The sequence below is a fragment of the Anomaloglossus baeobatrachus genome, chromosome 10 (assembly GCF_048569485.1).
Source record: "Anomaloglossus baeobatrachus isolate aAnoBae1 chromosome 10, aAnoBae1.hap1, whole genome shotgun sequence".
Taxonomy (NCBI): Eukaryota; Metazoa; Chordata; class Amphibia; order Anura; family Aromobatidae; genus Anomaloglossus; species Anomaloglossus baeobatrachus.
In genome coordinates, this window is record NC_134362.1 from 110,636,531 (window position 1) to 110,659,142 (window position 22,612).

Genomic DNA, 22,612 nt, shown 5'->3' on the forward strand with positions numbered 1-22,612 from the left:
TCTGGGACCCAGCTGACCACTTGTTATCATCCACATTGTAGTTTTGATATGACACTAGTCAGGTACAGAAAATGTTTTTAACTTTAGTAGGTTAGGGACTGTCTCAGATGGGTACACCGTGACGAGGTGAGACAGCTTTTTACCTTTTTGCAAAAATATATATACTAAGTACCCTGTTATTAAGCACTTGCAATTTATTTATTTATAGTCAGGGTATTTTTCATACAATTTTTCTCCTCATAGAAGACAACAGCCCACAGATTGGGATAAGCGGTCACCACCAAGGCCCATAGATCCCACGGGCCAGCGTCTGTGGGCACGGCTCCTTAGGCCACATCCAGCCGGGAGCAGACTCCTACGTTATATACGGGGAAGTCATACACCAAGAAAACAGTGCAGGGAAAGGATAGAGACCACCAGCCAGGTGTGGGACCCTGAGTACATCCGGCCATGGCACCAGCAACCACCACCTTGGTTTATCAGAGACTCGCATGTTATTTGCCAACAGTGAGTACACCAACACCCCCTGCGGTCATTATTCCCCCTGCACTGAAGCCATCGGGTCCCGAGGCCACCATCCCTGCCCACGGAGGGGTTAACAGCTTGCTGCACAACATCTCCCCCGGGTGTCCCGCAACAGCAGCGGTGGTATCCCACACCACACACCGTGGGTGGCATCACGAACTCCCAACGTACATATACGTCCATCCCCCTTTTCACTCGGTGTGTCCGCGAGGCCCTCCGAGTCCGGAGACACTCGAGCCACCACCCCTAAAGGCCCAGACTTGAGCAGCGCCGGCTGCTGGCACGGGGCGGCACACTAGTTTACATCCTCACCTGTGCTCACTAAATGATCGGTTAATTAGTGGGTGTTTATAAAAAGAAACCCAGCTTCCCACACCTTCACTTGAACTGCAACTTGACCTCTGACAACCTGCCAAAAATCCACCCTGCAACCAAAGCCTTGATTATCAAGACTCTGAAGACCAGATCCACTGCAGAGGTGGCTAGCTCCTTTAATGTGTCTCAGCGTCAAGTACAAAGAATTAAAAAAAGATTTGAAGAGACTGGAGATGTTTTTGACAAGCTCAGGTCCGGAAGACCCCGCAAGACAACTGCTCAGGAGGAACGTTTGTTTGTTAGAAAATCCAAAGCCAGCCCCTCTTCCACTACACAGGGTAGATAGAGAAGTCGGGTTAGATGCTGCGCTAGAAACCACAAATCCAGGAGATGTGATGAATTCTTTCCTTTATTAACACAGGTCAACGCGTTTCAAAGGCATCTCCGCCTTCTTCATCAGGACAAAGAAAGAAACAGAATAACATATACCACTGCCACGTAATACATATATAACAGTGGAAGGAGTAGCCGAGTTTCAACAATGACGTCAGCAATCCAGTGACTAATCGCCACGTGGAACAGACAGAAAAAAAGAAGAAAAAAGAAGAAGAAAGAAAAAAAAGGGGAAAAGAAAAAAATGTGTGGGGTGTAACCGGTTAAGGGTTTAATGAAATACCTAGGACATATAAAGAGGATTATAGCCTCATAGTGTCAATATGAAGTGAAGATGTGCAGAAAATATTTCATTTTATTTTTACAGTGAAGTATAGAAGGCAAAAAGGAATTAATTTAATGAAATTCAATAAAAATAATGATGTCTTGTGAAACAATAAATGTGTCCTATAAAATGTTTAATTATTTTGAGAAAAAAGACTTTGCATATTTCGGGGCAAAAAGAGCCGTATTTAACTCTGTTTGGGAACATTACTAGTGACAGTAAGTCAAAGAGGTTGAAGTTGTGCAAGAATGTGTGCTTGTGCAAATACGAGCATACTTCGCTATACAAGGGAACCCGCTCACAGGGGTGAAATAAGTTCAGAGCGTGGGAACCCGCTCACAGGGGTGAAATAAGTTCAGAGCGTGGGAAAGAAACTAAGCGCATGCGCTTAAGAAGATGACAAGCGAGAACTTCGCTGTTCAGAAGAAACCGCTCCCAGGGGTGAAATGGGTTCAGAGCGTGGGAAAAAAGATCAGAGCGCAAGCGCTTGAAAACTATCCAAGAAAAGTGTAGAAAACAGTTATGTAGTGTCGAAAAAAAGGATTTCAAGAGAAAAGGGGATCTATAGATGAAAATGTAAAAGGGGATATTCAGTGGTAGACATATAGAAAAAATGATAATGTAAGTTCTGATAGTAAGGAGAAAAGGATTAGATATAATATCTCGTATGCCTATATCCTAATGAAAAGAGGGAGAATAGATATCTGCAGATTTGTAAAGAAAAAATTGTGTTGTAAATAGTCATAACAAAACATGGCAAAATCAATTACATGAGACGCGTTATAGAAGACCCTAAAAAAACTTACATACATGTTTACAGCTCTATGTGAACAACCACATAGTCACCCATATGATATTAAAAGAAAAAAATGTATGTAAGGTAATATAAAATCCACACATATTTATGCTGATACAAACAAATATATAAAAACCAACATATGAAAATTAAAATGTCGATATATAAAAATAAAAAACTTTTTTTGAGAATAGTGTAAAAAAACTGCTGACATATGATCGAATTTGGTAATGATATGGAGAAACTGATGACATATGATGAAATGGGTCCTCGAATACATAGATATATAATATATATATCCATATATACATATACATTTACCCATATGTGCATATTCTATGAAAATGAAGACTTTTTAGGGAATATATAATGATATTTAAACGACATTTAATAAAAGACAATCAGCTTAATAAAAATATATAAAAAAAGGGAAAATGTAATGATAAACGGATTTATACAGAAATACAATAGGATAAAATGTAAAAACAAAGCCTCTAAACAACAATAAAAATTAATGAATGACAGCTCAGTAAAAAAGATCAGTTAATTCATTTAGACCATGGGGTTTCAGAGTGCCGAGCTTGTGAATCCAAAACGTTTCCTTCTTGCTCAGGAGTTTAAGTCTATTGGGTATGTTAGGTGAAATGAGCTCTATAGGAGTAATTCTAAAGGATGTTGACTTATTGTGAAATAAAGCACAGTGTCTCGACAAGCCATGCAGCATATAACCGGTCTTTACATTAAATCTATGTGAATTCAGTCTATTGTGAAGTGCTTGACTCGTCCTCCCTACGTATTGTTTGCCGCATACACAGTCTATTAGGTAAATGACGTGATCTGTCTGGCATGTCAAATGGTCTTTGATGGGAAAATTTTCAGACCCCCCAAAAGAACAAAAAGACGTCCTATTGTGGCAAATACTTTTGCAGCACAAACAATTTCTGGTGTAACATTTAAAAAACCCTGTCACTGGAGTTCTGGTCCTAAAAATCTGTGTACTTTTTAGCCTACTGGGGGCTAAAATATTCTTTATGGTCGGGGCTCTCCTGAAAGTAATACCAGGCTGGGACGGTAAAATGTTTTTCAAGACAGGGTCATTTAAAAGCACATTCCAATGTTTTGCAAAAATATTTCTGATTCTGCAGTTATCGCTGCTAAAAGTGGTGATAAAATTGAGGGTAAAAATATTCTCCGTATGATCCGTACTATCTGCCTTATTTGCTGGCTGGACAGATTTTTTAGAAACAAGCAGATCCTTTTGCTCTAGGGTTCTAGTGGCTTTATATGCTCCTTTTAGGAGCTTCCTAGGATATTTTTTCTCTAGGAAACGGTCTTTTAAAATATCTACTTGGATTTTAAAATCTTCATCTGTAGTACAATTCCTCCTAATTCTTTTGTACTGGTTGATGGGAATATTTTGTAGCCACTTACTATAATGTTCACTATTAAAATTGATATAGCTATTGGAATCAACTTGTTTGAAGAAAGTCTTTGTGATTATTTTACTGTCATGATGGTAAATGTTTAGATCCAGGAAATGTATGGTTTTTTCATGGATAGTTGGTGTGAAATCTAGTCCCCAAGAATTATTTTTGAGTGAACTAAGAAAAAAATCAACATTATTGTGCTCATTGTCCCAAATAAAGAACATGTCATCTATAAATCTTTTATAGATGACTACGTTATTAATATAATCCCCATCATATATATGGAGGGTCTCAAAAAGCCCCATGAATAAATTGGCATAGGAACAAGCTGCTTTTGATCCCATCGCTGTGCCAAGGTGCTGATGGTATAATTTATCAGAAAAAGTGAAGAAATTATTATGTAGTATAAAACTCATTGCCTCAAAAAGGAAATTCTTCTGTATGTCTGGAAACCTATTGTCTTTCTTGAGGTAATATAAAAAACTAAAAAGACCTAAATCATGCGCGATGTTTGAATATAAAGCAGATACATCAATAGTTATAAAAAGGTAGGAATGTTTCCAGGGGACATCTTTAATGATATCTATAAGGTGAGAAGAATCCCTGAGATAGCTACTGAGCCCCAACACATGTGGTTGCATTAGTTGATCGACATATGCTGCCAGATTAGCCGTGAGGGAATTAATACCCGAAATGATGGGGCGACCTGGGGGATTGACTAAATCTTTGTGTAATTTAGGTAGGTGGTAGAAAAATGCTTTTTGCTGAATGCCTTCAAAGGAGTTGTGCCTGTCACAACTCAAAAAAGTGAGTACCTGTCTTACTTTTAATACCCATCTGTATACCAGATAAAACCCTATCTGCGCTTTTCTTTTTCCACAGCGCTGTTTGACCTCTTCCACTACAGCAGAGCTCCAACAGGCTTGGTCACCTCAAGTCCCTGTGTCAACTAGAACAGTTTGTAGGATTCTGTCTCAAAATGGCCTCCATGGTCAAATCAGTGCCAAGAAGCCAGCACTAAACAAAAGGCAATTCAAAAACCGTGTGGCATTTGCCAAGTCCCACAGCCTGCTAAACAGATGGACGCTGGAAGAGTCGCAGAAGGTGGATTTCTCTGATGAATCTTCAGTTGAATTACACCACAGCTGCTGCAAATACTGCAGGAGACCTACTGGAGCCTGTATGGAGCCAGAAAACAGTTACGTTTGGTGGTGGAAAGATCATTGTCTGGGGTTACATTTAGTATGGGGGTGTGCAAAACATTTGCAAGGTGGAAGCCAATATCAATAGCCTAAAATATCAAGAAGTATTAGCTACCTGTTACATTCTCAATCATAAAAGGGGTCAAATTCTGCAGCAGGATGGTGCTCCATCTCATACATCCATCTCTACAACAAAGTTACTCTTGGCAAAGAAGATCAAGGTACTCAAGGACTGGCCAGCCCACTCACCAGACATGAACATCATTGAGCATGTTTCCGGTAGGATGAAAGAGGAAGCTTCGAAGACAAAACCAAAGAATCTAGATGAACTCTGGAAGGCATGTCAGACTGCATTCTTTGCTATTCCTTATGACTTCATCAATACATTGTATGAATCAATGGATGCAGTCCTTCAAGGTCATGGAAGTCACACAAAATATTAAATATGGCTCTAATAGCCAACTTCATTCACCAATGTTATGCAACATATCTTTGTATTAGAAGTTAACTATTTGTTTGAATTTCACATTAATTTCTGTGGGCGACAAAACTTTTGTCTTGCCAAAATCTGACCTTTCTGTGTTCATTAAATGATCAATATTTCAGCTTTGCAGCAACTATATTTTCATAACCTAAACCAAATTTGGGAGGGTTTCAGCTTACAAAAAAAGAGTAATTTATGAAACCAATGGATGAATTTAAAGTCAGGTTATAAGCTTTTATTTACATAACATGGATAAGTAACAGAACTTCTGTCAAGGACTTGTATTGCTGAATTATTCTAATTATCGGACATCAATAATTCAGTTAGAAAATCCCTTGAACTGTAGAATATCCGGTACTTGTAAATTTACTGACGTGTGAAGAACCTAGACATCAGATATGACTCGCCCACTCCAGGGCCGGGGGTACTCGGAACCGAGCCGGACTAGTCCGGGGACGTCAGCGGTGGCAGGGTCCGGCTCCGTGACCCTAGCGGTGTCTTTTAGTAAATGAAGGGGATGATGATGGGAGTTGTAGTTTAGAGATAATTAAAGTTCGTGACGCCACTTGCGGTGTGCGGCTATGAGAGGGAGCCACCACTGCGTAGTCTCTCTCACTTCTGGGGCTGATGGTGTGATGCAGCTAGGATGTTTCAGCTCTCCGCAAGCAGAGCTAGGTGCCAGGGAGGATGATGGTGGTTGTAGTGACGGTGGCGCTGAGGTACAGGGCGACGACAAGTAAACAGATGACAGGTGCTGCGGTTCAAGTTGTTTACTCACTGATTGTCTTTTATGCCCGCGGGGTATCGGTCTCCACCAGGCGATCCCAAACTCTTCGGATCCCAGTGCCGGCATTATGATTGGTGGGCCCTTCCTCTATGCGCTCTGTTATTGGCGGGTCCCCGTGGCTTAAAGCTACATGGGGTCCCCTTCTTGTGTGTAAAAGTCCTGGTCCGTTCACAGGCAGCACGAACCTGTAGTGGGCTGGATCTAAGTCTCAATTCCCAGGCTCTATGTACTGCTGTGCCCCGGACACTGTGGTGGGTGAAGAAAACGGGGAATCTCCTCTCCCGGTAGATTTATTATGCGAGCTTGAAGCGTCCCCTAACCTAGGGCTCTACACCCCGACTGCGCTGGTCCTGGGGAAACTGACTCCGTATCCCACGTGACCGTAACTCCTATGTCCCACCAACGTCACTAGGTGAGCTCCTCTCTCGACCGAAGTCCCTCCTGACTCCCCCCACTCCAACTGTCACTAACGGTTCTTTAGCTCCTCCCACTCTCCGGTGACTCCTCCTCCTCGACCCTAAGTCCCGGATCCAGTGGATCGGGAGTCCCTAGGTGCAGTAGTATCCTATAGACCCAACCGCTATGGTGACCCCCTTTGTGACCCATACTGGTCCCAGTCCCCATTGAGTAGGACAGTCTGCAGTGTGAAGTATGTGGTGTTGTGTGGAACCAGCACTGATCTCCCAGGAATCCAGGATGAGCACCGCACCTTAGATCAGGTGCAGTACCCTGTGGCTCCTGAAGCCTCCAGGGTGCCACAGATACGTCTAACTTAATTAGAGTTTCACATATATATGGGTGACATTTACTGAACACATGCTTCTGTGTATTTTAGTGTTTAGAAATGGGGAGGATGCCAGCGGCTTCTTGGGTCGCAGACTGCACTACAACCAGTTTGACTTTGAGATGTTCACCCTTGGAAATCTGGAAAGAGAATGCTATGAGGAGCAATGCAACTATGAAGAAGCCAGGGAGATTTTTGAAGATGACCGTTCTGTGGTAATTGAATAAACTATTCTATATGTTATGTTATACTTATATTATGTATGATACGACCATTAATACAACCCAGGCAGCTGACATAACCCCAATAAATAATGTGAGAGGGGTTATAGCAGGTTGTCTACATCCAGAATTCCACTGGGAGCTGGGAACGTCAGCCAAATTCCTCTTCTATGAAGCACACTGAAATGTCAGCAAACAAAGGGAAAGAACCAGTCAGGTCCATGGCTCCTTCTCTCTTTTTTGTGCCCCTGATGGGAGGTGGGATAATTTATAATGCACTACATACAGTGGCATGAAAACGTTTGGGCACCCCTGGTCAAAAGTACTGTTATTGTGAACAGTGAAGCAAGTTGAATATTAAATAATCTCTAAAAAGGCATAAAGTTAAAAATTACACACTTGCTTTGTTTTTTAGGCAAAAAAAAATGTTTTTAAATTCATCTTTTACATTTTGAAATTAACAAAAAGGAGAATGGGCAGGTGGCGGCATGAACATTCATCTCCTGTATATATCCCCTTACATTTGAAGTTGCCACAAGCCCCCGGGTCCGGAGACCCTCGAGCCACAGCAACCCCGGATCCGAGCAGTTCGACTGCTGCTGGGGCAGCACACTGCAAGCATGAGCCGAGTGTCATGCGAGGATCGCAGTAGATTCCCGTGTGGCCCCGGCCTTTTAGTGTGTTATGGCCCTCCATGAAAGCAATTGCGAAACACACGTTGGGGAGCATTGTTGCATCCAGAGCACCGTAATAATGGGTAAGCAACTATTTGGGGACATGTCTTACCTTTATGCCTTCCTGTAGTGCATTTCCTATCCATTTTATTATTACTTAGTGGAACCACATTGAGGTATGCTCGGGGAGGTCCCAGCACTTCAATACCACTGTGGGGACAATCATCTTATAGTTAACCCCTGTATGCTATTTACTCTGTATGTTTTTCTGGATGTCTCTTCTGGGCTACATTATACTCCCCATCCTCACAATTGCACTTTGGTTTTTACCGTTTTTTGGCTAATAATGTATGATAAGATTTTTATCCCGTTTGTATAAAGATAAATGTTTAATAAAATTAATTTTCCATGAACTAGGGTATATTTTATTGATTTGTGACTTGATTTGAAGAACTTATGGCTGCTGTTATTTGACACAAGGTTAGAGAAGGAGACGTTTTTATAAAGCTGTGAAATTTACATCACCTGGGCCTCTTCTAATGATGAGAGTGCACAAGCTATAACAGGCTAATTACGGTCTGAAATCTTGGCCAAAGTTATCCCAGCTCACAAATCTCCAAGGTTGTCCAAACTTTTGTTTCGGCCCATTTTCCTTTTTTGTAATTTTCAAAATGTAACAGAGGAAAAACACACATACATACATACATACATACATACATATATATCCTAAACACTAATGAAATGTGTCATCTTTAACTTTGCCTTTTAGAGAGCCATTCATCTTCAACTTGCTTAGCGGTTCACAATAACAGTGATTTTGACCATGGCATGCCAGTAAAAATAATTAATCACATCTGTCCACATGTGAACTCTTTTAAAATCATCCAGAATTCTCAGTCAGTGCAAAAGAGTAACATTTTCAAAGTCAGATTTACACATTATATTTATATGTAAACCAGAAAATAGTGAGCAGAGTGTTTATAGAAATATGTAAACCTACAACTTCCCTTATAGGGAAGGTCTCATTAGAAACAGCAAAACTAACAAGGTCCCAGTGGCCAATTCACCAATAAGTAGGGTGAGGAGGGAGACCACTAGTAAAAGAGACCAAAACACGAGTATTTAGTGAAATACAAATTGTTTTAATAATTAACATGTGACATAAGGACAGACAGTGATGACGAGAAAGATCTTAAAGTCGTCAGGACACAAAGGTTGCACAGACCATCTGCAGGTCTAATCCAGCTGCTGGATGTGAGAGGGTTAATATAGAGGAACCCCAGAAAACCAGAGGATGGGGAGATCAAATAAATTATGAATAAACAAGTTATAGTCTCCCACGTATACCTCTCCCTATATATACCAGGGGAACATGTCACTAAATGAACATATAATAGTAACTACCTTGAGACATGTCGGAGTAGTAGCAGGCTGAACAGGTGGCGGTGGGCGGAGCCTTGACGGGCGTTTCACCGGGCGTGGCTTCGTCTGTGCAACCTTTGTGTCCTGACGACTTTAAGATCTTTCTCGTCATCACTGTCTGTTCTTATGTCACATGTTAATTATTAAAACAATTTGTATTTCACTAAATACTCGTGTTTTGGTCTCTCTTTTACCAGTGGTCTCCCCCCTCACCCTACTTATTGGTGAATTGGCCACTGGGACCTTGTTTGTTTATAGAAATATGCCTGTAATACACTTTTTGACAACTGCATGTAAATTCATTTTGTATTATTTTTAGGCCACATTCTGGAAGGACTACTCTAAAAGATTTTCAAATGAAGGTGAAAACAGACGTTTTTAACTGTATATACTACGATATAACATTCTATAGTTATATTGGATGTCACCTGGATGTAATATTGTTTGTTATTTTTTGCACATTAGCAGATGAGTATATGCAATTTTCAATGAAAGTGGGAATAGGAACATTTTCTGTCACTCTATTCTTATTTTATACAATTTTTCTATGATAATGTGTTAAAAATATACTCTTAAATATATATTTTTTCAAATACGTGATAAGACGCATGAATGATGAACTTCAAAATGTAAAAAAATAAATGTAATTTATATCTGATAAAAATGGTTGCCAGATTCAGTTACAAAAAGGAAAAATAATATACTTCATTAGCTTACGTAAAATAGATTCAATGAGTCCATATTAATCAATAGAAATCTTCATCCATCTCTCCTTGGATCCTGAATGGAACTATTCTGGAGACCTGACAGCAGGGCTGCATGGATCCGTTGAACAGGCCCTCAATAGCCTGACATGTGCTTCTGTGAGAGAGCGAGCCCCTCCCTCCGTGTCATATTTATACAGCTGTCCCAACCCATATAGGGTTATTCTGTTGAGCACATTTACACATGATGTAATCACTAGAACCTTCCAGATGGAAGGAGATATATATATATCATACCATGTCAGCATTTACCTAGATTCGATACATATATTCAATACAGATACCTTTATCTTAATTTAAGTACTGTTATCAATAAGCTATGCCCTTTCAATATAGACAAAACTGTGAACATATATAATATGTCCTATTATAAAATGTTTGATAACTAGAGGTGGGTAAATTATTATTATTATTATTATTAATGAAACCACGAAAATTAATTAATACATCATTAAAATAACAGATCTTTCCTTTTATTTCCAATAATGGATTAATGTCAATAATAATGATGAATAATAATCAATTTGCATTATTCATGTTGTATGTTCAACAATATAATAATGTGGATTCATGTTATGGTAGGCCGTGACTGATAATCAAATAAAATACAAAATTATACTTTCCTAAACCTAAAAAGATGCAAAACAGATCCAACCATCTGATGTCCTCTGAGATTATGTCTTCTTCTCTCCGATGTAATCTGGCATAAACACAGTCTTTTGAAATAGATCCTTTGATAAAAGATGATTGGTTATCAATTTGATACAGTCCCATATTGTTTATCAGTGTTAGGTCCTTAAACTTTATTCTTTATTGCAAAGTCCATATATTTAATCAAAGTCCATAATCAATGTTGATAAACCACAGTTCATGAGTGTAAGAATATGATATCTGTGCAGTGTAATTTACATTATTCACCTTTATCCTCCGTGCTGCCTGCTGTCATTCCTTGAACAGGTGATGAGACGTTCTTGGTCAGCACAACACGGGTTAACTTTAACACTTTATTGCTCTCCTTGGTAACTGTGGTGAGGTCTTAGGCTGTGTGCACACGTTGCGTTTTTTACCGCGGAAACGCTGCGTTTTGAACCGCAGCGTTTCAGTGGCAAATTGCATGCGTTCAGCTTTCCCAGCAAAGTGTATGGGAAAGCTGAAAAATCAGTGCACACGCTGCGTTTCTTTTCGCAGCGTTTTGGATGCCAAAAATCGGTGCGGAAAGAAAACCAGCATGTCACTTCTTTTGTGCGTTGTGGCTGCGTTCTCTCCCCCATTGAAATCAATGATGTGGGGTCAGAACGCAGTTACACCGCATTGACCTGCTTTTTGTTGCGGTCCGCGGGCTTTGTCGGCACGCCAGAACGCAGGCATTTACCTGGAAGTGAGGTCAAGAGGTTTCCTGTTGACCTCACTTCCTGGCAAAGCCCCCGGTGTCGCCAAAGTGCCCGCCCCGACCCCCGACCCCCCTCCCGAAAATCCAACATGGCCGCGCGCACAGTAGCGCACCGGCCGCCCTGCTTCTATGTTATCTGTCGCATGTGCCTTGAGACATGCGACAGAAAAATGCACCCAGGCCCTGCCCGTTCACCCCAATTCCCCCCGGTGTCATACATACCTGTCCGGTCGCAGCGCTGATCCCCCGCGGCTCCCTCCTCCTTCACAGCAGACGCCGGCCGGTCACATGTTCCGAGCAGCTGACAGCCAGCACTGTGTTCAGTGTGAGCTGTGCTGGCTGCTCGGCACTCTGCAGCTGTGACCCGGGGAGAGTGGGTGCAGATTTTTGCACCCACTCTCCTCAAATGGAGGGTCTGCCCTCCTAGAAAATGGGGGATACGTTCCCTGAACGTGCCCCCATATTCTAGAAGGTCCAGAGCTGACGTGGGACATCCAAATGGATTTCTGCGGACCCATTTGTTTATTAAATTGGAGAACAAGGGAATGATTTGGGGAGTGTTTTTTCTAATAAAAAAATGTTTGTTGTCTTTTTTTGCTTTTGTTTACTGTCAATTAGTTATGTCGGGTGTCTGATAGACGCCGTGACATCACTAATTGCTGGGCTTGATGCCAGGTGACATTACACATCTGGTATCAACCCCATTTATTACCCCGTTAGCCAACGCACCAGGGCGCGGGATGAGTTGGGGCGAAGCGCCAGGATTGGCGCATCTAATGGATGCGCCACTTCTGGGGCGGCTGTGGCCTGCTATTTTTAGGCTGGGAAGAGTCCAATAACCATGGCTCTTCCCACCCTGAGAATACCAGACCTCAGCTGTCAGCTTCACCTTGGCTGGTGATCTAATTTGGGGGGACCCCATGTTATTTTTTTTTTATTATTTTTATTTATAAATAAAAAAAAAAAACCTGGGGAGCCCTCCAAATTGATCACCAGACAAGATGAAGCTGCCAGCTGTGGTTTGCAGGCTACAGCTGTCTGCTTTACCCTGACTGGCTATCAAAAATAGGGGGGACCCCACGCCATTTTTTTTTTGTTTTTGTGATAAAAACTAGGCTAGGCACCCTTTAGTGCCACATGAAAGGTACTAAAGGTGCCAGCTTAGAATATGCAGGGGGGGGGGACGTTGTATATATATTTGACCTCCATTGACGCTTTTTAGGCTGGATGCCCACAATCGGGGTTTGCAGCGTTTTGGGCGCAGATTGTTTTCCATGACGCTGCGTTGTGCAGTAGAAGCACAGTGGAAGGATTTTTAGAAATCTCATGCCCACTGTGCTTCTTTTCTCCGCAGCATAAACCGACCGGTGGCGCAGCTTGTCAATTTATGCTGCGTAGATGAGTGTTCTCTGCAGGTAGCATAGAGCTCCACAGCAGCCTGAACCCAAATCGTGGGCATGGGCAGCTGCGTTCTCCCGTGGGAAACACTCACATCTCTGCAGGAAGGCTGACACTGGGTACTAGACGCCGTGTCGCTGGATCATGGCCACATAGCCCAACAGTGAGAATATTGTTGCTACAGCTACATTTTGGGGGAAGTAGCTGTGGATTCAAAATGATTAATATACTCCTGAATAAAATCCTTGAGGGGTGCAGATTCCAAAATGGGGTCACTTGTGGGGGTTTTCTGACGTATAGGTACCCAAGTCTTAAAAAACGCACCTAAAAAAACGCATGAAAAATGCATGAAAAACGCATGAAAAACGCATGCGTTTTCGATGCGTTGTTTCTCAAAAAGCATTGTTTACTATTCTCCCCTCTGCCAGAGGGTGCGTTTTTTTCCGCGCGGAAAAAAAAGCAACGTGTGCACATACCCTTAATGCACAAACCATGTGTTGTAACATTGTCTATTCTGGCACCGTAAGATCACCATCTTTGCTGAGGTCCAGACGCAGTAAGGGTATGTGCGCACGTTGCTTTTTACCTGCTTTTTACCTGCTTTTTTGCTGCTTTTTCTTCTGCGCTGTTTAATGCCAAAATGGATGTGTTCTTCTATTCAAGCAAAGTCTATGGGAATTTGGGTTTCTTGTTCACACTATGTTGTTCAAAATGCTGCCTTTTTGAGGCAGAACTTTGGTCAAAAACTCAGCTTTTCAAAGAAGCAACATGTCAATTGTTTTGCCATTTGGGTTTTGCACTGCAAAGCTGAGTTTTTGACCAAAGTTCTGCCACAAAAAGGCAGCATTTTGAACAACATAGTGTGAACAAGAAACCCAAATTCCCATAGACTTTGCTTGAATAGAAGAACACATCCATTTTGGCATTAAACAGCGCAGAAGAAAAAGCAGCAAAAAAGCAGGTAAAAAGCAGGTAAAAAGCAACGTGCGCACATACCCTTAGTGTTTTACATTTAGTACAGTCTTATTTGAGACATTACCTTTTGGACCTTTGAGTATCAGCTTTTGCAACTTTTTTTGTGGAATTCCTTTTAACTTTAAAATATTAAGAAAAGTCTTTTATCTTTCTGTAATCTTGATTGAAGACTTCATTCCCTAAACTAGATACCAAATATGGCAATGATACTACCACTAATAAATGTCACAGCGTATCATAACTCTAATACTATAATACCATGTCATTGTTATTATCGTAGAAGTTATTAATATAATTGATACTTAGAATGATGAAATAATACTGCATAATGGTACAGACAATAGTATTTCATGTAATAACCTTTTTTTGTCATTGGTGTAATTACCTTTCCAAACCCATAGGTGGCAATGTGTTGAATGTAACCAAAGTGTAATATAAAATAATATAATATGTACCTATAACATGTACCATATTATAAATATGAAAGGCAACAATGTGGCTTACTTAGTTAGATCATTTGTAAAATTATAAACCAAAGCAAATAACCTTTTAGAAAAGACTGGATGTTTCCATCAAAACACAATATTACTCATTATAAATGATTATTATTGATTAAAAAAAATATATAATATATTTTAAGACAGGAAGGTAAACCTAGATGTACCTCAATCTTCCATCTTTATTACTGTAATTTAATTTGTCTATTATTTATTAAATAACCTACTATATAAGAAACTATGTAACTATAACCAATATTCGTCCTTTTTGTGTTAACATACTAATAAAAAAATAATGTATTACTAGGAAGTAAAAAATTGAATATATTGATGAATGAAGTGTTCTTTTCTTCCAAAAATTTGGAACTTTCCCTTTTATTATGATTCATATTTAATAAAGTAATCTTATATTAGATATTACTTAACTAAATATTAAAGTGTTTTCTCAATTGAGATATTAAAAATTAGAAAGAAAAATAAAATTGTAGAATCAAAATTTTGATTAAAAATGTGAATATTGAATAAAAATAATCAAAAATAAAATAGGAATAAAAGGAAAAATGAAAATCGGAATAAAAATAAGGCCTTCTATGTATATGACACTTATGTCCTTAATAACACATAACCTTAATATCACCAATCTCTTGTATGATTTCCATACCTGTCACATCATTAACCTATAAAAATAATTAAGTCATGTAACCTTGTTAATACTCTTCTTTAGTATATAAATGCATTGTGATTACCATACTTCAATTTTTTTATTCCCAATTTTTCCTTTGTACCTGATTAATATTGACTATTAAAGTATTCTGTAGACACATATTAATCAAATATAAATATGTAATTAAAACCCAACCTTTTCCTTTTAATATCATAAAATAGTTGACTTTGAACCTACTATCGCTACATACACACATATATTATATATATATACATATATACACACACATACATTATATATATACATATATATATATATATATTTATACACACACATTTTATATATATATATATATATATTAATATATATATATATATATATATATATATATATATCCATAGAAGGTATTACATGGATAAACTGTAAATGAATAATAATACATATCAAATAACAAAATTAATTTATCCAGAAATCCCCTTTATCCAGCTGAAAACCAAACCTAAATTTTTCTTCAAAGATTCGATCTATTATAGTCATTTTCAACCTGTTGGAATATCTGATAATATTCTGTAACTCAGTTTTTTTCCTTAAAATGAGAAAGAATGTCTCTCTCTGAAGGATCACCCAGCTGTCTCTGTCTTTCAAGAGGTTTTACTCATCATTTGTCTGGGTTCATCAATATCTGATCCTGTGACCAATCCCTTCACTGGAGACAAGGGAAACAAAGGTTTTTCCTGTGGAAAAATATTTTTAGATAATAATTGTGATGGATTGTATGATTTGTAATTTACATGCAATTTCCTACGAATTTCATACATTTTGTCACAGGAATATTTGGATCTGGGAGACACTGTTGATTTTTCACAGAATCTCTCCTTTTTTTGTGTTGGTTTTTCGGAATTAATTAATTTCTGTTTTGATTGCTTGTGGTAATTTCTAACAAAATCGATAAATTGGGTACTTTCGAATAGATTCCGTTTCTTTAACGCTATAGCACAGGTTTTAGCATCAAGAATTTTATTAAATTTCTTGACGAACAAATGTACTATTTCATTCGGTCTGACATTTGGAATAACCGCCCTATATAAACGTTCAAAAACAGACATAAATGAGAGCATACTTTCATTCTGTTCAATTTGTAATTCCTTCAGCATCTCATAATTTGGATTAGATTCGTTCCATGCACAGAAAATGAGATTTCTCAGCCTTGTGATGTCATCATCATTTGGACAATCAAATGTCTCATTGTCAGAAGACTTTTTTAATGCTTGATGTCTGAAAAAATGCTGGGGTATCCATACATGGAAAATCTGAGTCTTCTCATTATCGGTTAAATTTAATTTTTCAACGGAACTTTCAAATATTTTTGAATTTCTGCACACATGTATTTTGGGATTATATGCGGGAATTAATTTGCATAAGTCCAAAAGATTCTTCCTAAGTTTAAGTTCTAACTTAGCATGTTCTATTTTTAGAAACTGATCGTCGCCATGCTCTCTGACAACTTTTTGCACGTCTCTTGCTCTGGCTCCTCCCCCTTCTGGCTTCTCTATGTCATTTCCTGCTTCTTTCCCAGTGTCGTGAAGATCACCTTTAATAGACGGCACATGTCTGCAGCCATCTTGAGGATTTTGATTAGCAAAATTACAGTCAAAATCTGACTTTTCATTTGCAACATTACAGTCAGAATTCACAATATCACTGACTGACCTTTCAGGTTGTCCATTTCCACCATTTTTACATTTTTCTAACACTAACTTGTAAAATTCATAGACTAAATGACAGACATTTCTGATTTTCTGTTTCTCTCTATTAAAAGACATTGGACATTCTACACGTGAATTCTCAAGTTCACACTCCCCATAAAGGCTTACCCAAAGCTCCTCTATATTAGAAATATCTGAGTATGTGAACTGTATTTTACTTTGCTTAGAAAAAGAAGAGATAAAATCCATTTTCTTACCTGGAATGACCAGATGATCTGATGGATGATCCTCTGAGACTTGATTCACCTTGTTCAGCACGTCCAATACTTTATAGACTGACTTATTTTTCTTCGTTCAAAGACACGTCAAAAGATTATCCTCTGTGGGTTTGTAAACTCTTTAAAGTTCATTTAAAAAACATTCATGCGACTTGAACTTATCCGTATTTCCTAGGTCCCGCGTGATTTTTATAAATTGTCGATTCCTGACACTTTGCAGGAGATATTTATCACTGCTGTTCCCCGTTGTGCAAAGTAAAGGAACAAGTACAAAAAATTTAAAAAAACACGAATGGCTGAGCTCACCAAATGTTAAAAATATACTCTTAAATATATTTTTCTTCAATAACGTGATAAGACGCATGAATGATGGACTTCAAAATGTAAAAAAATAAATGTAATTTATATCTGATAAAAATGATTGCCAGATTCAGTTACAGAAAGGAAAAATAATATACTTCATTAGCTTACGCAAAATAGATTCAATTAGTCCATATTAATCAATAGAAATCTTCATCCATCTCTCCTTGGATCCTGAATGGAATTATTCTGGAGACCTGACAGCAGGGCTGCATGGATCCGTTGAACAGGCCCTCAACAGCCTGACATGTGCTTCTGTGAGAGAGCGAGCCCCTCCCTCCGTGTCATATTTATACAGCTGTCCAAACCCATATAGGGTTATTCTGTTGAGCACATTTACACATGATGTAATCACTAGAACCTTCCAGATGGAAGGATATATATATATATATCATACCATGTCAGCATTTACCTAGATTCGATACATATATTCAATACAGATAACAGTACTTAATTTAAGATAAAGGTATCAATAAGCTATGCCCTTCCAATATAGACAAAACTGTGAACATATATAATATATCCTATTATAAAATGTTTGATAACTAGATGTATTAATTTTAATGTTTTTACATAATGATGTAAATGTTATTCATAATTCATCTTCACTTAGGTAAAGAAATAAAGATTGATGTGATTGGGCTTCTCACTGGTCTAATTTGCGCTGGAACATTCCTGGTTATATTTGGACTTCTTGGCTATTATTGGTACACAATTTATTGTGACCCCAGAAGACACAATGACATGTAAGTAACGACATGTTGTTGTACAGATTTAGAGTAGACATTTTATGTATTTACCTACAGTTTTGGCCAAAACTGAGATAAGAACATTGAAAAGCTATTAAAAATAGGATATTCCATTATAGTCCTAGATAGAAATGCATGAATAGTCAAATATTCAGGTTAAGATTATTAGAGCCAAATAATTTCTGCCGAATAACAAACCCAATGCAAGTCAATGGGAAACTTGACTAATTTTCTGGAGGGCCTTGGAAGTAGGTTTGGGAGGTCTGTAAAAATGCTGAAATGGATGGAAAAGTGCTGAAACTGAATGGGAACAAGGTGGGGAAGATTCCTGGATACATTTCTGACTCACATTTGGTTTCTTGAAATAATATTGTCAGAGTATTACGTGGATTAAAGCAGGAATATTATACTTACTGAGAACCCCGCGACTGCCACACTACTTCCGGGTCCACTCATTAGTAGAGTTGAGCGCGGTTCGCGGTTCGAGGTTCTCCAGTTCTAGGCTCGAGTGATTTTGGGGTCTGTTCTAGATCGAACTAGAACTCGAGCTTTTTGCAAAACCTCAATAGTTCTAGAAACGTTCGAGAACGGTTCTAGCAGCAAAAAAACAGCTAATTCCCAGCTGGCTTTCCGCTGTAATAGTGTAAGTCACTCTGTGACTCACACTATTATGACATTTCAGTGTATAGTGTGCGTGAACAGCGCCTTCAGATCACTGCTGTTTGTATAATGGCGATCGCCATTTTTTTTTCCTTGTCTTCCTTCCCTAAGCGCGCGCGTCTTGTGGGGCGGGCCAGCATGTCAGCCAATCCCAGACACACACACAGCTAAGTGGACTTTTAGCCAGAGAAGCAACGGCATGTGTGATAGGATGTCCATGTCACATGTCCCTGCATTATAAAACCGGACATTTTCCTCCAGGACGCCATTATCTCTTCTGCGTCCTTGGTGTCAGACATCACTTGGGCAGCTCCGTCCTGAGTCCTATCGCTGATACAGCTGTATGCGCTCCATACACAGCGCTGGACAGCATAGGGATAGCACTTTCCATCAGTCCTTTTAAGGGCTCGTACCGGCAGGGTCAGAGCCATAGGTGACAGGTCCTGAAAACAGCGACAGCGTCTGTGTAGCAAAGGTCAGGGATTTCCTTCCTGCATTTCCCCATTAGGAGGGAATAGAAAGGCAGGCTTCCTTTCCTCTACCCAGAGCCCCACAATCCTGGCACTGTACCCTCCTGTCCTCTGCACACTCCAACTCATTATAACTAAGCCATTATACTAGCAAACACTCAGTATACCTAGTGGCATCCTAAACGTGGCTATTGGACTGTTGTCTAGTCACACTAGTGCAAAGACATTTGCAGCACCTCTACCTGCATTGCACACTCCAACTCATTATAACTAAGCCATTATACTAGCAAACACTCAGTGTACCTAGTGGCATCCTAAACGTGGCTATTGGACTGTTGTCTAGTCACACTAGTGCAAAGACATTTGCAGCACCTCTGCCTGCATTGCACACTCCAACTCATTATAACTAAGCCATTATACTAGCAAACACTCAGTGTACCTAGTGGCATCCTAAACGTGGCTATTGGACTGTTGTCTAGTCACACTAGTGCAAAGACATTTGCAGCACCTCTACCTGCATTGCACACTCCAACTCATTATAACTAAGCCATTATACTAGCAATTTTTGCTGCAAGTTTAAGGGCCGTTGTTGCATTGTCAGGGATATTTATTCTTTATTATTCTGCTGTTAATAAAGCTAGACCACCACTGCAATCTACACCACCTCTCAATTTTTACTACCACATTTTCAGTGCACAATCTTGTCACAATCAACATGAGTGGCAAAATGACAGATGCTGGTGGAAAGGGGAAGAGGCGTGGTGGAAAAGGCAAAAAAGGTTTTGTCCGTGGGGAAGGTGGCAAAGCTCCATTATCATCTGCTGAAGATAGAGCATCTACCAGCAAAAGTAAGATGTCTACTACTTACCGTGGACAATCCGATGTGCTCCCTTTTTTACGGACACGAACAACAGGAACAAAGGTAGATGATGGCCAAAAAAGGAAAATGCTTGAATGGATCTCAAGTTGTCCAACAAGTGCCCTCTCAGCCTCTTCAAGTACCGCATCCAAAAAACACCAGTCCTCTGAGTTGTCATCCCAATCAAACTTGCTTTCTCCCAGCTCTGAAGTCTCCATCAGCCCTGCACAGTATGGTGGAACTGAGATGGCTGAGTCTGCAGAGCTGTTCAGTCACACTATAGCCTGGGAATCAGAGGTCTGCTCTCAAGCTACAGTGAGTACAGAACAGGAAATGGTCTGCAGTGATGCCCAGAACCTTTGTGACTCTGATTCAGGCCGTGAGGACCAAGTTTCTGAGCATAATGTTGACTCTTTGTCACAAACTGTAAAACCTGTGGTTATAGACAATGAGGAACATACTGATGAAGATGAGACGCAGATACCCGATTGGGATGACAACTTAAATATTCGGTCAGGGCAAGAAGAGGCTCGGTCTGAGGGGGAGGGGAGTGCAAACACAACAATTGATGATGAAGTTCTAGATCCCACCTACTGTCAACCCACAGTCAGGCACTCGAGGAGGTCAACAGAGGTGGTGGAGGAGGATGCAACTGATGACGAAGTTACCTTGCGCCTTCCTGGACAGAGTCGGAGTACTGGTAGCACGTCTTTAACTGCATCCTCAGCCACCACTCTGCCTCTGAGCATTATTCGGGGTGGATCAACAGGTCGCATGGCCTCTAAGCCTTGCCTAGCCTGGTCCTTTTTTGACATAGAAAAAGATCGCCCAAATTATGTGATCTGTAAAATTTGTCATGGTTCTCTTAGTAGAGGTCAAAACCTCAGCAGTTTGACAACTTCTTCCATGAATCGTCACATGAATAAATATCATATGGCCCGGTGGGAAGCTCACCGTGCTGCAATGTGGCCTAGCGGAGCGAACCATCCACCGCCTGCCCCTTCCAGTGCATCCGCGCGCTCGTCATCTTCTAGGACTGTGAGGACAGCTGTCACACCTGTTTTTCCACCCACAACTTCCACCACTGTAACCGCAACAGGCAGTTTGCTTGGTAGGTCGTCAGTTGGTTTGGAAGGGGAAACAAGTGAGTGTGTACAGCTCTCTCAGACATCGATAGCACCAACGTTGGATGAAGGCAACATCATGTCTCCGCCAGCACTTTCCTCACAAACCTGCATTTTTCCAGGGGCACCCTACTCAACACCGTCTACACACAGCAGCCAGATCTCTGTCCCTCAGATGTGGTCAAATAAAAGGCCGCTTCCTGCGACCCATGACAAAGCGAAGAGGTTGACTCTATCCCTCTGTAAGCTGTTGGCTACCGAAATGCTGCCTTTCCGCCTAGTGGACACACAGGATTTTAGAGACCTTATGTCTGTTGCTGTGCCCCAGTACCAGATGCCTAGTCACCACTACTTCTCTAAGAAAGGTGTGCCCGCGCTACACCAGCATGTCGCACACAACATCACCGCTTCCTTGAGAAACTCTGTGTGTGAACGGGTGCATTTCACCACCGATACTTGGACCAGTAAGCATGGACCGAGACGTTACATGTCGCTGACTGGGCACTGGGTAACTATGGTGATAGATGGTGAAGGGTCTGCTGCACAAGTCTTGCCGTCCCCACGACTTGTGTGTCAATCCTCTGTCTGTCCAAGTTCCGCCACTGCTTCTGCATCCTCCACCTCATCTGGGTCCTCCACCTCCGCCCCAAGCCTGCCTGGTCAGGCCACCAGCGTTCTCAATTGGTTGCAATCAGATTGCCAGCACCTTGATTAGTTGCCCTCACAGTATCTGTCTGTGGCAGAATGGGAAGTGTAAATATAAATAAATAATTAAAAAAAAATGTTGTAGGGTCCCCCATATACTGAACCAGCGCAGATAAAGCTGACAGCTACAGGTTGCAGCCCCCAGTTGTGCATGTTATCTTCAATGTGTATCAAAATACTAGGGACACCATGCTGCTTTTTTAAAATTGTTTAAAGAAATAATTTTTAAAAAATGGTGTGCGCCTTCCCCAGTTTTTATACCCAGCCAAGATAACGTAGACAGGTGGGTCCTGATGATCTCAGGCTGGGGAGGCCTATGATTATTGGCCCCCCTCTGCATAAAAATAGCAGCCCACATCTGCCCCGGAATTGTCCATCCATTAGACGTGACAATTCTGGCACTTTACCCGGCTCATCCTGATTGCCCTGGTGCTGTGGCAATCGAGGTAATATAAGGGGTTAATAACAGCTGTGATTTGTCAAAAAATCACAGCTGACATCAAGCCCGAGGTTAGTAATGGGGAGGGGGTCTCTGAGACCCCCCCATTGCCAACCCTGTAATTAAAAAGAAATAAACACATAAAAATCCTATATTTTAAATAAAAAAAAACACCCTCCTTCACCAATTTCTTAACCCCAAAAATACCCCTGCAGGTCC

The 22,612-nt window shown here is 40.3% G+C and overlaps 1 protein-coding gene across 2 annotated transcripts in view; it reads left to right on the plus strand.

Annotated features, from left to right (window-relative positions):
- Positions 1-22,612, plus strand: part of PRRG4 (proline rich and Gla domain 4) — a 193,656-nt gene that overhangs the window by 126,396 nt on the left and 44,648 nt on the right. For both annotated transcript variants that reach the window (XM_075325596.1, XM_075325597.1), the window contains 3 exons: positions 7,090-7,253; positions 9,675-9,717; positions 18,001-18,133. In XM_075325596.1, coding sequence (XP_075181711.1) covers positions 7,090-7,253; positions 9,675-9,717; positions 18,001-18,133 — 340 coding nt within the window. The remainder of the gene's footprint in view (positions 1-7,089; positions 7,254-9,674; positions 9,718-18,000; positions 18,134-22,612) is intronic.